At 45.6% G+C, this 16,855-nt stretch overlaps 1 protein-coding gene across 4 annotated transcripts in view; it reads right to left on the reverse strand.

The window, feature by feature from the left end:
* Positions 1-16,855, reverse strand: part of DGKA (diacylglycerol kinase alpha) — a 542,794-nt gene that overhangs the window by 59,099 nt on the left and 466,840 nt on the right. For all 4 annotated transcript variants that reach the window (XM_069653799.1, XM_069653797.1, XM_069653800.1 and 1 more), the window contains 2 exons: positions 16,634-16,724; positions 14,858-15,053 (listed from right to left, as the gene is read on the reverse strand). In XM_069653799.1, coding sequence (XP_069509900.1) covers positions 14,858-15,053; positions 16,634-16,724 — 287 coding nt within the window. The remainder of the gene's footprint in view (positions 1-14,857; positions 15,054-16,633; positions 16,725-16,855) is intronic.

Raw genomic sequence — 16,855 nt, forward strand, 5'->3', positions numbered from 1 at the left:
CCTGTTTGGATTACTAGGGCACTAGTTTCAGTAACTGAATGAGAAGTTGCATTGACTATTTGGTCTTTGAGTAGGGGCAAGGAAGGTTCAGAGAAAGAACACTCCTGCGGACATAGAGACGGAAAGAAAGTAAGTGTTTGATGTATTCAATCTATAGAGGGATTGTGATGTTTGAGCCTAGGGGTACCCAAGATAATCTGAAAGTGTGGGGCAGCTATTGCATCAAAAGCGAGTGTTTCCTGATGATACTGGGCACATACCATGGATAAAATGGTTGTACATAAGGTGATGGGTCCAGAGATTAATGGAGAGCCATCTACCAACAAAATAGTTTCGTAATGTTGTAAGGAACTCATGGTGACAACAGTAAAGACAGACACAAGTGACAACAGTTGAAGGGTGATTATTAAACTGTAAGTGCAGGGTGTAAAATCACCTAACCTAAATCTAAGATGCAAGCAAGCGTCGACCATCAAATAAAAAATAAAGCAGTCCTTGTGGCGTCTTGTCAAAGTAAAAACCGTATACTTAAAAACCTATTGCTAATTCCTTAAAACTAATTACAGAAAGAGTGTGGGATAGGGTATTCAAATAAAGGAAAAGGTGCTCACAAATAATAAGTCAGGATGTGATTGCCTCGCGGTATCCCTTCCCAACGTTTTTAGCATGGGACAATGTGGGATTTTGAAGCACAGCACACGCTCGAGCCTTCCCAGTTTTGCATCAGGTTCTTCGATGGTTAAGTCTCTTTTCAATAAAAGTCTCTTGCCTTCGAGGCCTGATGTTCTCAACAAACAAACACAAAGTTCAGTTCTACGAACACTTTGGGTGATGGCTTCATCTCTGCGTTCCCTTCTTCTGGGCGCAGATCCCCTCAGAAGTTGTAGTCAACAAATGAACAAGACAGTTCCTTTCTCAGTGAGCTTTGGGTGATAACTTTCCACCCCTGGATCTCCATCGGCCGGGCTCGGACCCCAGATGACAAGGGGGGGCACTTCCCTTCCCCTTGTCTTGCAATAGTTCTCGCTTTCACAAATCTTAATGTCTTTTTAAACAGTTTTTCGGGATTTGCGCCTGGCTGTCAGCTTCCCTCTGCCGGGTTCACCCTCACCGACTTTCGTAACACATTGTTCACGTACTAATCTTCACCAGGCGCGATTCACTTCCCTCAGCTTTCACAATCATCTGCCGGTCAAAGACTTTCATTGATACAGAGGATTTTCCAAGACCCCTGTATGACCACTTTGACCTTTCTTCCCTCTTCCCAAGGCCTTCTCGTTATGGTAGACTTTACCGTTGGGTAATTGCCCAGAGTTTCCTGCATGAACACCCACGTGATGCCAGACTCCTCTGTTGCTGGTTTTCCCCCTCCTTCGTTAATAGTATCTTTAGCTTTTCAAAGTTCAACGACTTTCATTGATACAGAGGATTTTACAAGACCCCTGTATGACCACTTTGACTTTTCTTCCCTCTTCCCAAGGCCTTCTGGTTATGGTAGACTTTACCGTTGGGTAATTGCCCAGAGTTTGCTGCATGAACACCCACTTGATGCCAGACTCCTCTGTTGCTGGTTTTCCCCCTCCTTCGTTAATAGTATCTTTAGCTTTTCAAAGTTCAACGTAGCCTTCGACAGCTTTTCGTTCAACACAGTTCGGTTTCTTATCGACATTTCCCACGACTCACCAGTTGTGATGAACCGCTTGGCTTTCTTTCTTCTTGGAATCAAGGTTGGTACCACAGACACAAGCGTCTCTCCCCGGCTTGGTAATCAGCGGAGGAGGGATTTGTGTACCATTGAGATCTGTTGCAATACAGGTTGGCTATTGTTCACGGATTTATTATTCCCTTTGCAGAGGTTCCACAGGCCCTGGTCAGAAAGGGCAAGGTCAACTCTCTCCTTGTCACCCTGTCGGTCTGCTCTTTCTCCTCCTCTTGAACTGCCGTGCTGAGTTAGCTCTTACATTGTGCGGTCTGCCTTGCTCGTCCTGTGCTCTTGTGATCCACCTTTTATCCCTGTGGGGAAGGAAAAGGGCCATCAGGTGTGTGTGATTATGGTGAAATGCCTGACCCTGGTATTGGGACACGTCAGGTAAACGGCTCTGGTGCTAGTCTGTTGTTTTGTGTTGTGCGAAAGTGTTTGTGTGGAAAAAGGGTGGGCACAGTGTTTTGGAATATCCTACATGGTAGGATGGGGAAAAGGTGTCGAAAGAAGGGGGATACCGCATCTCGCCCATCGATGTCCCACTCTCCAATGACACCCCATCCAGGTAATCCTCACTCACTGTTCCACCCGCAGGAACTGGATCCAACTGTGATGGCTGTGTCCTGGCCACCTGGATGACAGATCCCCAGGCACTAGCTAGGGAGACAACTTCAGGTTTCTCACAATGCGCTTTGGCTATTAAAGGAATATGCTTTTTATGAGCGAAGGAGACATCTACAAAGTTCTCTGTAGCTCTGCTGTCAATGAGGGCAATAACACCTTTCCATGTTTGTTCAAGAAACAAATATACCTCTGTGAAAGAATGTGTGGCTTGGGTGGGCATGAAGGCACATAAATCTTGAAGAGAATGCAGAAGCTGATTGCTCACTCTCTGATTCCCTACTGAGGGCACGCAGCAGCGTTTCCCTAAGGAGAGGATCTTTTTGGACAGGCTCTCAATAAGTGTCCAGCATCACCACAATAAAAGCAGAGATGTAGACAATGTCTCCTTTCTCTTTCATTGGGGGATATAGGTACTTCACAAATGCATGGGTTCTGGTTGACTGGAAGCAGGAGTTTCTTTATCCCATCCGAGAGTGGGTTTCTTAAACTCTATTCTCCACTCCCGCCCCATCGATCATTGACCCTTCGATCAATCCATATCACAAGAGCTATATACTCAGTCAATGTGTCAAGAAGATCTACCACTTGGCTGAGAGCATGTTTTATTTCTTCCCTTAACCCTTTGATGAAAATGCTAACTAGGCGTCTTCAGGCCAGGCAGTCTGTGGGGCTAATTCCCAGAACTGTGCTATGTAGTGAGAAGATCACGGTTACCCTGACGAATTTCTAGTAATTATGTCCGTAGGAATTGACATGCATATTGCCTATCAAACATTGTTTGGAATGCAGCCAAGTTATATATATCATTATAGTCCTGAAGTAATGGACTGTTCCCATCTATACAGGGAGTAGCTCATGCTAAAGCAGTTTTCTCTAGAATAAACAAAATAAACGATACCCAAGCTTGGTCAGATATATATATAATTGTCGCCGATTCAGGAAATGGATTCGACATTGGGTTAGAAATGGTTTAAATTCACAAGGATCCCTCCTGTATTTGATGGGCATTGGCAGGGAAGGAACTGGTTGGGCCATAGTTGGTGGTGGTAAGGTGGCAGTGGTAGGAATGGATTGTGTGTTGGACTTTGAAACCACAGAAGCAGCCCCCATAGTTCCCGTTCCCCATGGATTGTTTACTGGGGTTTTTGTTTTGACAACCTGTTCTACCGTACCCTGCAAGGGAGTCATCTTTTGATCATGGCGTATTCCTGATGGGATATGACTAGGCCTACTTGGAGTTTTTGTAGTGCGTCTGCTAATTCTTTTAGAAGAACCTCCATGGGCCAGAAGGGAAACAAGGTTCTCACAATCTGTCAGTCACTGGGACTTCTTGATCACAGAAGCAAGGTTCTTGGGGGCCACAGACGTAAATGCATTCAAACCCCACGGAAGCCAGGCTGTTGGTAAGCTTACAACCAGACAATGTGCCTTCTTAAGGGCAGGAGTGCTACTTGACACACCCCCTTCCGGATAATGGTGGAAGAGGAACCCAGCAACAGGAGCTATAAAGGGGTGACAAGTATATGGGTGAATATTATACAGGACAGGTGTAAGAGATATCAGGGCACATACACAGGAGGCAGCAAGGCTTACCTGGGTGCTACTGGTGTTCCGTCTTGAACTTGGTGTCTGATGACGATACCCTAAAATAACCTAAGCCCAGACTCAAATCTAAATACCTAAACCAAGAGAAAACAAAAGGAACCACGATACCTAAGTAGGTCCTTGGGAAGGTTCTGATAGCTTGGGGGGTTGCTGTGAAACCAGCAACAACGACCGTTGCAAGAACTGAGCTTCCCATTCTCAGTAGACTTAAATACTGGCTCCTGCTACGAGGGTCTCTGGTCTGGCGTAACGTGCACTCACGCTAGAGGAAAGGACCCAACAGCGTGAGTGCATATCACACCTGAGCCAGAAACGTGGATGACGTTAAGTTGCGGCGGGACCCCCGCTCGTCTGACATTGGTCATCCAGTCGCCATGGTAGGCGATGGAGCAATGAGGGCCAATCTTCCCAATCAGGAGCGTGGTGGTAGGATTTGGGAGCTCTGCAGTGAGTTCTTGGCAGTCATGTGAAACATGTTTACTTCAATTTCGAGAGTGTTGACTATATGTTTTTCCATGCTGTACATTTCCAGACATCTTTCATCCCAATATAAAAAGGCTTGACCCTATGCAATGTAACCTATATTTGTATATATGTGCATAAACTACAATGTGCTTTTGTGCATCATTGCACACATTTGGCACATGTAAGGTTTAATAAAATGTGAGCAATTTGAAGACTCAAGTTTTTCCTATTCATTCTTGATTGAATTTGGTGCCTTTAACAGTGGGGACAGTGTTCTTTTTTAACTGCATAGGTTTGGTAATGTGCTAAATGTTACGCTAATGCTACATGGATCCCTTTGAGTTAATTGCATTCTGAAGCGGATGCAATAGAATATGGTCTGTTCCAGCTGTACAAAGTCAGATGTCTTCTGCTGGTAGCTTCTAACCCCATACCCATATCCAATAAGCCCCACCCACTGATCCTCCTAACCCACACCCCAATATCTGAAACCTGGTGGTCTCTTAGATTACGAGCTTTCATGTATTCCTGTAATTGATAATGTTGGCAACAATATGTTCCTCCCCCTCTCTCGCCTACATGGGATCCTGCCACTACTGACACGGTCCCGGGCTCCTCCTCTTACATCAGCACTAGTCCTTTCCTGCATCGACTACTATGATGAGGTCGACCGTGTGCCACTGCCAAGTCGAAGAAAACGAGGGCTCTGAAGTCCCAGCCTGTCTCATCTTGGTGCTAAAACGGTACACAGAGTTTGCACCGCTGAGTTAGACCGCAGTCTACGGCAGTCCATTCTGCATTTTCTTGGTGAAAGGAGGTGAACCGCAGTCTTTTTTCATTGCTGATTGCTGGAGGCTGGCCCTTATAACCCAGGGTCCAATGCGAAGCGGTACGCAGAGTTTGTACCGCTGAGTTAGACTGCAGTCTACGGCAGTCCGCGGACTCCATGGAGTCAATGAAGCAGACTCCCTTGGCCCCGCTTGTAAAACACCCTAAATCAAAAGATAGAGGGTTGGGAAATCGCCCTCCACCAGACCCGCTTAAAAGACCATCTGGGCAGATCCTTAGAAGTCGAAGTGCCCGTCAGGCTCGTTCGACAAAAGACAGCGGAACAAAGGTATCACTGAACTTTGATCAACGAAAGATTCCATTCATCCAAGGCTCTTGCCTTGAAGATTCAAGCCCTCAACACTCAGACCACTCTTATACTCCGAGAACTCCTGACTCTGCGTCAGACTCAGACTCAGACCCAGATAGTAGTCTGACTACACAAAACGGCGCAGGCAAGGTAAGCCCGCGGCAACGCCGAGCAGCTTGCACGCAGCTCTCCCCGAACAGAAAGCACATCGTACAAGACTCCATTAGTGAGGACAACCAGAGCGTTGAAAACAAAGTTTTCCCCTACCAGCCTGGAGTGGGGTGGCAGGGAAAATCCACAGCTGACCAGGAACCTACGGACGAGACGTCCCCCGACCGGTAGACCTCCACTGTGGCGAGTGGTGCTCCATCTTCAGGGGCCGAAGGGCGCCTCCGGCAGGACTCCAGTCAGCCGGCCAGGGTCAAAACCTCATCGGAGACGGCAACCACAACAGCGATTGTGCCTCTTTCAAAAGAAGCAAGCCTGCAACCAATGGACATTGCGAAAATAGATCTGCCACTATCACAAATTAATAAGACTGATAAGGTTGCAACACAACCAACCATACAGGCAATGATACACGGGGAACCTGCGATCCACACAGCAAGCGTTAGTAACAACGAGTGCTAGCCTGATGAAACACTCCATCTGAACAACTTACCTGATCTACCTGTGGAGGGACGGCCGTCTCAGATAGCCAACTCTTCTGCACTGTGTGGCGAGGGAGACGACGTGGAGGGAGTTCCCCCGCGACAGGCCCGTCCCACCGCCGTACACTGAAGCCTCTATTTGCAAAAGAGAGAAAAGGCTTTGGCAATCTACAAAAAAAAAAAGTCTTACATAAAAAAAGATGCAAAGATACATCTGAAGCTACGACCGCAAAAGCTCAAGAAAAAAAGCATTTGGCCTCAACCAAAAAAACAGAGACGTGGAAAGGTGCCTTTCCAAACCCTCTAATGTCAACTGCTCTGAAGGATTTTTTCACAAAGCAATTTAAAAGAAAGTTAGAAGTCGAGGCTGAACTTTCAGATGCCGAGATATTGGACGCCGTGCATGACATCCTACCTGCACCAAAGCAACGCAAAAAGAGACCTGAAATGCAGGGCAGAGACCTTATAGTGGCAGAAACTAGTGAATCACCTAAACCATCGGATACATCTAACACCCACTCAGCCTCGACAAATGAATGAAAGGTGGGGAATACTCAACCAAAGCCCCTTGAAATAACCTTCGACTCAGAGTTAACATCAACTATCAAATCCATGTGTCTACTTTTGCCAAAGACCTCAAACGAGATGGCGCAACTTCAAACACCACTATCTAAGAACGCTCAAATCATACAACTTGACCCAGTCTCAAGGGAAATCAACCATCCTACGATCATCCAAAGGACTTTCAACTACGCGACGCAGACTCTAACCCAATTATCATAACTAATAAAACAACTCAGGTGGCTGGGAAACCACAGGAAAAAGACACCCACATTCTGGGCACACAATCAGACAAAGCTGGCTTAAAGAAAAACAAGGACCAGCTACCGGGGAGAAACTCGCATGGACATTATCAAGAACTTCATAAAGAGGACAATACACTGAGTAAAAACAGGAGAGCGAGCGAAATATTTGCAAGCACACACAAAGACTCACCATCGAAAAAAACGGATTATTCTGCCCATAATGTCGGCCATTACCATCCCCCTTGCGCCTTTTGGAAAATTATACAAGTCTATAAATGACTATATGAAGGACTCCGTAACAGTATCTGCAATGATGCATACTAAATTAATCTTCGCAGAAGGCTTCATTACAGCCTTAGAACAAAAAACGGCGGAGCGAGAACGACTCTGGGATCAAAGACTTTTGACCCTGGAAGAAAAATTTAAACATCATCAGTAGGACCCCCTCCCGCCTTCCCACAATGAAGCACAAATGAATCTTGGGAAAGAGAGTCAATCAGTGGCCGAGACAAATTGCAAAATACAGAAAAGGTCGACGGCAGAAAACATAACAACTTTATCAGCATCGAAAGACACCATCAAAAGGGCATTACCGGACAACCCAGTAACCTATTTTGAGGCAAATACAGCACACCCTGCGCTAGAACCCCAAAAAAAGAATGCCATTAAAACCCCTTCAATATTGAAACTAGCTAGACCCCCGACACAACTACAAAGCAAAATGCAAAATGCCAAAAATAAATCCAACAAAGCAAATAACTGCTTTGAAAGACCTCCACTTGGTCGACCACAAGGTGATTGAACTCGACAAGTCACCAGCGACACTAAAAGAGTTCATGGACAATTCCTCATTAATGAACTTAACATTACACCCAGAAGAAGTGGAAGACGCGGACATAAATGACGACGATGCATCTAAACATTCGAAGCAATGCCCAACTGACTCAACGCCCAAAATTAAATTACACACAGAACGGGCACAAGAACAACCAGCAAACTTAACACTAAAAAACCGAAGAAAAGACGAAGTGAATCATTCGGAAAAAACAAAATTGCAAATACTGAACAAAAATCAAACGAGACAAGGTAAAACTAGCCCACATAAGTCCTCAAAATAGGAAAAAGGGCAAACCAGAGAAACAGACCCAACACAAAAACATATCCAAAGCAATCGCACAAGACGTGCTTCAAACTCTAATGCAACTCGTACTTTCAAAATGGAACAACTGGCACCAAGCAGAAACTACATGGTTCTAAACAGAAAATCAGTGTTAGAAATACTGGGGAAAGTTCGAAAGCTTAGTACATTAAATACTGAACACTTCACTTTGATCGAACCTTATCATAAGGATAAAAAAGCGAAAGCCTATTTTCATATAAAAACATCAGCACTCTACGAAATTAATCAAGAAGTCTATTCTGATTTGGAACATTTAGGGTTTAAAATATCAGAATTACCAAGTGTCCATTCCACCACAGTTAAACATACGCCCACAAAACAAAGTAGTCAACACGAAAAAGTTAATTACAGGTCTGAGACGGAGAAATATCACGACAACAGAAGAAACAAACAACCGCATGGGGCAAGATACCGGACATACCCTAGCAGGCCCAACCTGTAGCGGCACAGAGACGACAAAACCTCTTATTATCGGTTTGAAAACTATGACAACGAAAGAAGAGGGAGACTGTGGTCAGATAGACCAGACGATCAAGAAACCATTAGACGTCCCAAGAATAAACCAAGAAGACGACCAGAGGGAAACACATCATGAATCGACCGCCGAAGGCACTAGAGCAGACAAGAACTCTCACAGCAGCCACGGCACATCTGGGCCTTGGAACTGGCTGAAAGATGCTCTGAAAATGAAACCTACAATATAGCAGCCAAGAGACAAAAGGAACACAGAAGAAAACGACTCCCCTAACTACAGAGATCGGGCATTAACAAAACCACTTACAATGGGCTCGTGGAACACACGTGGCCACGAGCACCTAGCTACTCCAGAGACCCAAGACTTGGAAACTTTGACACCATCTGTATCCAAGAAACATGGCTGCAGGAAAAACCAGCGCTGGATGGTTATCAAATCCAGCTATCGCCTGCAACAAGAGGATTGCTTTGGAGACCATCTTCGGGCATCTTAACGGCAGTACGATCTGGCTCAGGAATTGCCATGGAAAAAAGTAGTTGAATCCTATGGAATCCTGGCAACCCTAGCCTCATGGACTAACATGACCACAAAAGCGCTGAGGCAACTTCCAGCGAAGCTGGGAATAATAAACTTGTACTGGAATCCACAGAGAATTTCAATCGCCAACTTTTGCACAGAGGTATCCGACGCATTCGACAAACTTCAAATTGAACTGAAAACCACAAACATTATTGTTTGCGGAGATTTAAATGCAAACTGTGACATATTTTCTAATGCCAGTATTCAGAAGCAATCCAGTTCTCTGACGATGGACAGGCGTGGATGGACCTCATGAAGGAAAGAAACTTCCACAATGTAGCATCCACAGGTGGAAAGTACCCAAGCCTTCCAACAAGGGAGCGAGCAAACTCGGCAGCAACACTAGATTACATTTTCGTGTCTCAAAATCTATTACACTACGTTGAATTATGTGAGGTCCACCATACCAGTGAAAGTGACCACAACTTACTTCATATGACTCTAACCTCTGTCTGCCAACAATAAGATAGCTACAAGCCAAACCTGGAGCAGCATGCACAACAGATGTGTCTTCGATTAACAGCAGCAGACGTAAAACATATAACAAATAAATACAATTTCAATATGGAAAACGATCCTTCTGGAGCAAAACCAGCGAGACCGAATTATTTATCTCTGCTGATGGGATATAAACTGGATTCTACGACAGGCTGTGGGCCAAAGAAAAACGGAAATCACGAATATGACAAAACTCTAGTTGCCAAAAGAAGGGAATTAAGAAAATTAAAACGGCATGCGCGTGCGCATGAATCGGAGGAAGAAAGAAAGAAGCTCAACGAGGCATTAAGAAGCTACAAACAATGGTTACGAGGATATAGAGCAGCCCTCTATCAAAGCGATGCTGAGAACATGACAATAATCTTAAACAACAAAAACACCAGAGACTTTTGGGAATTGATAAAAAGCAAAGATTCTTCGGCTACCAAGCAGTTAGTCAATGCGGTCTCAGAGACAGACTGGATAGCCCACTTCCTTAACCTCTTCGCACCCCTAAAGCCACATGTAATGATACCATCATTTCCAGATGAAAATAACTGGGTTGACCTTACGGACATTGAAGATATTAGAACCCTAATCTCGAAATTAAAAAGATCAAGAGCACCGGGGCCAGATGGTCTCACTAACATCGACCTCAAACAGAGCCCGGATGAGTGGGCAACTTTCATAAGTAGCGTCTATCGGCAATGCAAAGTAACTAAACAGATTCCGGCATCCTGGACTGAAGTGGTAGTGCTACCAATTTCTAAAAAAGGTAAGTGCGACAACCCATCAAATTATAGACCAATTGCGCTGATGGACATAATTGGAAAAATCTTCGCTTCATTATTACTACAGAAATTTCAAAAGTGGGCCAAAACATCACCAAGTTCAGATCTTTCTCAAACTGGCTTTTTGAAAAACGCGAGTACCAGCATCAACATCTTGCTTCTCAATATCATAAAATGCAACATCAAGGCCGGTGCGCCAAGAGTGTTTTTAGCCTTTATCGATATGTCACAGGCTTTTGACAAAGTCAATCGTCAAAAACTGTGGACTAAACTCTCTCGATGGAATTGCCCGGCAGAAATTCTAGAGCCAGTAATTGCCCTACGCACCAATACTAAAATCCGAGTACGACTGAGTCAACAGGGCCACCTCTCAGAGGAAATTAAATCTGAGCGAGGAGTGAAACAGGGCTGCCCCCTGGCACCTGCCCTCTTTATCGCCTATATCGGTGATTTCCAACACTCCGAAGAGTCCGTCAGATACTTTCCGCCTAAGATAGGTGACCACCCAACATCTCGTATTTTATATGCGGACGACTTCATTCTTCTAGACCAAACTCAAATTGGGCTACAACGCCAGATATCTAATCTGGCTGACTATACCAAAGATAACAACTTGGAAATTAACATTGAAAAAACCAAAGTATTGTTCCTCGACAAAAAGCAAAATGGAAAAAAGAACAATAGCCTCTGGTCACTTAACAACAGAAAAATAGAAGTCGTCTCGCAATTTAAATATCTAGGCATAATGATGGACTTAACAAACAATGAAAAAGCAATGATACAATCACTTTGAAGTAAAACAAAAACCCTGACCAGCCAATTTAGGATGGTTGACAGAAGATTCGGGAAATTTTCGCTAACACCAGCAATACATTTCTATAAATCCAAACTGGTTCCAACACTGACGTTTGGCATGGATGCATCGCTGAATATCCCATCATTGCTCTGGCCAAAGATAGAAGGTCATGTGTGGAAATCAAATCGGTTCTGGGACTTCCTAAATCACCTTCAACATCAGCCATCAGGCGAGAACTTGGTCTCCTGTCACTGGCAGCCTCAGTGGAACAAAAGCAAATGCAGCTTTTACCGAAAATCTTAATGCCCGATAATTTGCCAATCTACAAAACCATTAATAAAGAACTACAAAGTGGCCGATGCAAAGCCTTAAGCACATGGAAGCGGAATCTGGACAGCAGATTGAACGATCTGGCGTGTTCTCATGAAGACCTGATCATGAATCCAGAAAGAATAAAGACCAAAATGGGAGAAGACGACTGGATATCGACATGTGAGAAAACAACTGCTAACCGTCTGTTGACCCATCTTCCATCATCAACAAACAAATTGAAAGTTCCGCTAGCATATTGCTCCAAATTTCCAAATAAAGCACTCCAGAAAATGTTTATGAGAATACACCTGAATTTACTGCCAACTCAAGAAATTCGAGCAATACGTAGACTCACAACATCAGACAAATGTAGACTGTGCAAAGAGGAATCAGAATAGGAAACGCTACAACATTTATTAATGAACTGTCAAAAAACCAGCCACCTTCGGGTCTTTTTTCTGACACCACTTTTTGGCGACTCAAAAATTCGAGACGAAGAAATCTGGTGGTATCGCCTGATAGCAGGGGAGGTAACGAGATACACCATAGTGGAAGTTAATATTTTAGAAGCAGCCATGAAGATGATTACTGCTCAAACAACGTCTGACAGAACGGTCGACTGTACAGCTTCACCTCTACCTGTTTAGCTGCAAGAAAATCAACGTATTTTTGGACAATATCAATCTCACTGGATAAACGCTCCGTACCCTCTGCAACTTTCTACTCTGTATACTTTCTCGATAAGTTTATTTGTCGGTTCTTCTTTCAAACACGTCATTACTTTCTTGAAGAGTTCATTGTAAAAATCTTTTTGATTACATACAAGTAATAAAAAATACATTAAAAAAAACGGTTAGACCACATCCACCAGCCATGAAGATGCTCCACAGGTTACCAATTAGCAGAGCATAGCCTTTTAAAAGGACCCTTGGTTGAAAAGTCACTACATTGCCGAGCACCTGAATACCTGCAAAACAAGATGGTGTCGTACAAGCAGGATAGATTCCCAAGGTTGGTGTCCCAAAAGATACAAACCTTTTTGAAGAAAAACCTTTTGTGCTCAGGATTCAATCTTATGGAACTCCATCCTTTTTTTCCTCTAAAGTGACAAAAGGGTCCGAAAAACCTTCCTTTCCTGTCCAGGGTTTAAACTGTACCACTTCTGATCACATCATTGCTGTTTGTCCACCTCTTTATGGACACAATTGTTTAACCCCCCTCCGCCGCCCCCACCAGACCCAAAGGGCTCAGAAGCTGTCACCTCAGAGTGTGGGCACAAAAAAAAATATATAATAAAAGTTGATTTGGTAGAGCACTGGGCACCACCATAGTGGTCTCCCAGTGTGAAGGCTTCTCCACAGGTTGGTGAAAGGCTCCTCCGCCAGCGATGTACCGACACAGACATCTTTTCTTTTTTGTGCTCTGACTATATAGAGGTCTACCAAGACTTCAAAATAAGTTTATGGTGCCAAACTTGATTGGCATTCGAATACATTCATCAGAAAATACATATCTGTGATGAAGGGACCTCATGGTCATGGAGTGACTCAGAAGATCAAGGTCTGCGGCCGGTATTCCCTTTTGACTATCAGGTGATCTCTGGTCCAAAGCACTCACCTGGCTCAAACAACCAGGACGTTATGAAGGTGGTGTCTATGTGTAAAAGTGGATCTGCTGCGCTTGATATCTGTGCGGGATACGCTTTGGTGAAAAGAGGTGGGAGTCCAGACTGCACTCTCTGGCTGGCAAATATACTCTAAGAAGCTTGAAGAGGGTCAAGAATAGGGGCCCACTGGGTGCCAGATACAGAGCCACGATTATCCGTGACTAGGAGGAGAGAGTTGGAAAGAGTGGAACAAGAAAGAGAACCCAACAAAGCTGAGTGAAGCTGATCGAGGGACCTCAGGCCTGAGAGGCAGGGATAGAAAACAGAGCTAAAGACACAGAACATGAAATACGCCAGATTTGGCTGAGAATGAGAGTTTGCAGCTCTATGCTGGTTACAACCTGCTAGAGTAAAGTGAAGGGGAGCAACAGAAAGACCCAAACTCTGCCACCCATTCCATGGCGACCAATAATTCAAGAGTAGCACTGAATGTCGGCATTTGGGGGGGACAGTCCGTAGATCACTTTGAAAGGAGAGTACGAATGGCAAACAAGCATACAAATAGAAATAATGCATTCTGGGAGTTGGAGTGCGAGCTCCTGGGATACTATGAGTGCCACATTGCCAAACAACGCTGCATGCCAGAACACACCTCAAATGATCATAGAGTGAATAGAGAAACGGTGAAAGGAGATAAATGGATATTAGGAGTGCAAAATCGGAAGATCCGCCATATTGACGAGTCACCCAACATATGGAAATAAAACAAGAAAAGGTAGCAGGCACCCCTCTCTAGGCATGATAACCTGTTCTGTGTTTTTTTCACACTTTGAGAGCTCGCAGCCATCGCTTTTTGCTCACTGTACTTTTCATAAAGGAGGAATATCCTTTTGCATATCAGTCTTTGTCCCACCCACAAGGGCAGTCCAGCACCGAAATGCCAGGCAAACCTTCTTTGAACAAGAGTACCAACAGCAACCCCATAAATGTGTTTCAGCCTTGTTCGGCCTCATCAGTGAGGTGGAGCTGTGCCTCTCTGAGTACAGTGAGCAGGGAGTCCACGCCTGGGTTCCCCCAGGGAACTTAGGGTGACAAACCCCAAGTTCCTTACAAAAATACAAGAAAAGGTAGCAGGCGCCCCTCTCTAGATAGAACATCTCACACTTCGTCCTCGGAGAGAAGGACAGTTGACAAAACATTGCATGCTGGGTAGAGTAGCTGCAATTCCCCAAGCATCTGAGAGAGAAACATTTGACAAACCCGCTGAACGCTTGACATAGGAGTCCCTATTCCTTAAGCAAACTAGACAGAGATTGAGATGCCGATCAGTGATAACTCGAGACAGAAAAAAAGCGCCAACCCTGAGCACTGTAAAATGGTGGAAAATAAAGTTTGTGTTCACCTTGAATTTCAGAGTCCGTTCTTCATTGCCTTCAGTTTATCACCTAAATCATCTACAGCCATGATATAATAAAGCTGGTTGACCTTGAAACTCTCTGAATGATAGCATGACTTGGAGGGTCAGAGAAGTGAGGGGCACTGGGAGAGACTAGGCGTTGGGTTCACAGTAATTCTCTGGAGGTATACCTGATTGCGACCGGCTGGAATATTTCCCCAGTCTGTTCCCTCATTGTTCCTGGGCCCTGCTTACCTTGTACGCAGCACTTGAGAATATCTGGGTCAGTAATGGCGTCTGGTTGGTTCTGGTTTGTGGGGTTCACAGCTACTCCGCTCAGTGGCTTCTTGGTTTCACCCCAGAGATTGGAGCCCCCATGCATGCTGGGGATGTTGACCACCGCTATGCCTTCTAGAGACATCCCACTGAGGTCCAAGGCCTTCCCACAGCACTAAGAGTAAAGACATAGAGAGAGAGAGAGGCATGACCTTGGACATGTTTATATACAGACACAAACTGTAAAAACTGCCCCACACAGCTCATCATCACCAGGAGAGACTGCATGAAGCAGGAGTGGGGTCCAGAAGCCAGAGTCTAGTAGAGGTGGGTGGTTAGCAGATGGTGTAAGGGTGCTTTGTGTGTACAGTTCCTGCCGAGCTGCAGGTCAGGCAACACACCAGGTCCCTGAAGGGAATGGGATGTAAGTACGAAGACTACAAGCATAAGAGCGAGGTTGCGCGAGGCCACCCGGAGAAGGCCACCCCCGCAATGTTGCTCTTGTACCTCTTCCCTGTCCATTTCAGCGGAAGGCCCCATCGCATTCCACCTCCTGCTCATGGCCCCTTAGCCCCATGAGCCCGCTCCACTATCCCTGCTTTCTCCTGACCCCACCATTTAACTTTACCTGTCACCACTCCATCTTCTTTCCACTCTCCAAGCTGCTTCCCTAAAGCACGACGTACTCTACGTCCCCTCACGCAATACAGTGTTTTGTTCACCGTGCTTTCGGGAAACTGCCGGGAGACCCAAATCGAGGGAATGGTGTAAGAAAAGAGCACTGGCAGTGTAGCAGCTCTAGCCCGTTGCACTGATGGATTCCCCACGCAGAGGTCACTGTAGGGCGCGGCTAAAAGAGCTGCTGATACAGAGTACGCCAGCTCCAGCGGTTCCGGTCCCACCATTTCCCACTGGGGCCGCTGAAGGACGCTATTGGTTGCAATCGTTATTTTATTTAGTGTTTTGCACAGGGCCTCAATGTCCAGTAGTCAAACACTGCTTTTTGGGACGCAAGACAAATAAAAGTGGGTGGGGGAGAGAGAACGGGGTGAAGGCGGGGGAGTGCAAGGTGGGTTGAGTAAGCCGGTGGGCAGTCGGGGAGGGGAGAGGGGTTGCTTGGAAGGCAGGATTTTAAGGTGAGCACATTCAACTCAGCCTGTAGACTGCAGTCCTGTGGGACCCTAGCTGCAGGCAGCAAGAGCAGGCGGAGCGCAGGCCCACTATTGCGAGACTCTCTGGGAGTGTACTTCTCAAGATTTGGGGCCCTGTTGTAAGTGCTGAAACGTCTTCCAGTTCCACTGAACCATGATTGGGCCCTTATCTGATTCTGTGCTCTCGGTTCGAGGGTATGATATTCGGGGAGATGAAGTGCTTGGTGGTGGAGTGGGGATCAGGGCAGAAGAGGCGGACGTTTTCTTGGGATGCACCTCAGAGGGAGACAGGTGGGGAAGGGGTGGTGGGTGGACTGATGATAGGTGGGCGATAAGCCTAATTTGGCTGGGCGGCCAGTTAGGGCACGGGAGTGCTCACATCACTTGCGGTCCCAGGCTGCCCCGGGCCCGGGGGGGGGAGGGGTGCAGTGCTTTAGGAGACAGGCTGGAGTGCAGAATGATGGGCTATGGTTCAGCACAGCCATTTGTAGAAGAAGGCGCAAAAAAGTAGGATAGAGAGGCAAGACCTTTACTGTGTTCAAACCCTGAGTGCTTCATGAGATTGCAAGCGAGGCTGCTTCAGCTTTCTACATGTGTGACTAACCTCAATGGTGAGACATTCCTTCAGCTTTTTACAGGTGGCAAAGATGGACTCCGATGTCGCAAACTCAAGGTACCACAGCTTGTTCTTCATTCTGTTGAGGAAATAAAGAAGGCAGAGTCATACAAGAAGCTGATTCTAATCTCACTTAAAATACCTTCTGGAAAGTAGTGATGGAGAAGATTGATGGATTGCAGCGTGATGAACTCACACTTTAGACCCGGG

This window comes from Ambystoma mexicanum, chromosome 3q (assembly GCF_040938575.1).
Source record: "Ambystoma mexicanum isolate Mex_15411 chromosome 3q, UKY_AmexF1_1, whole genome shotgun sequence".
NCBI classification, from domain to species: Eukaryota; Metazoa; Chordata; class Amphibia; order Caudata; family Ambystomatidae; genus Ambystoma; species Ambystoma mexicanum.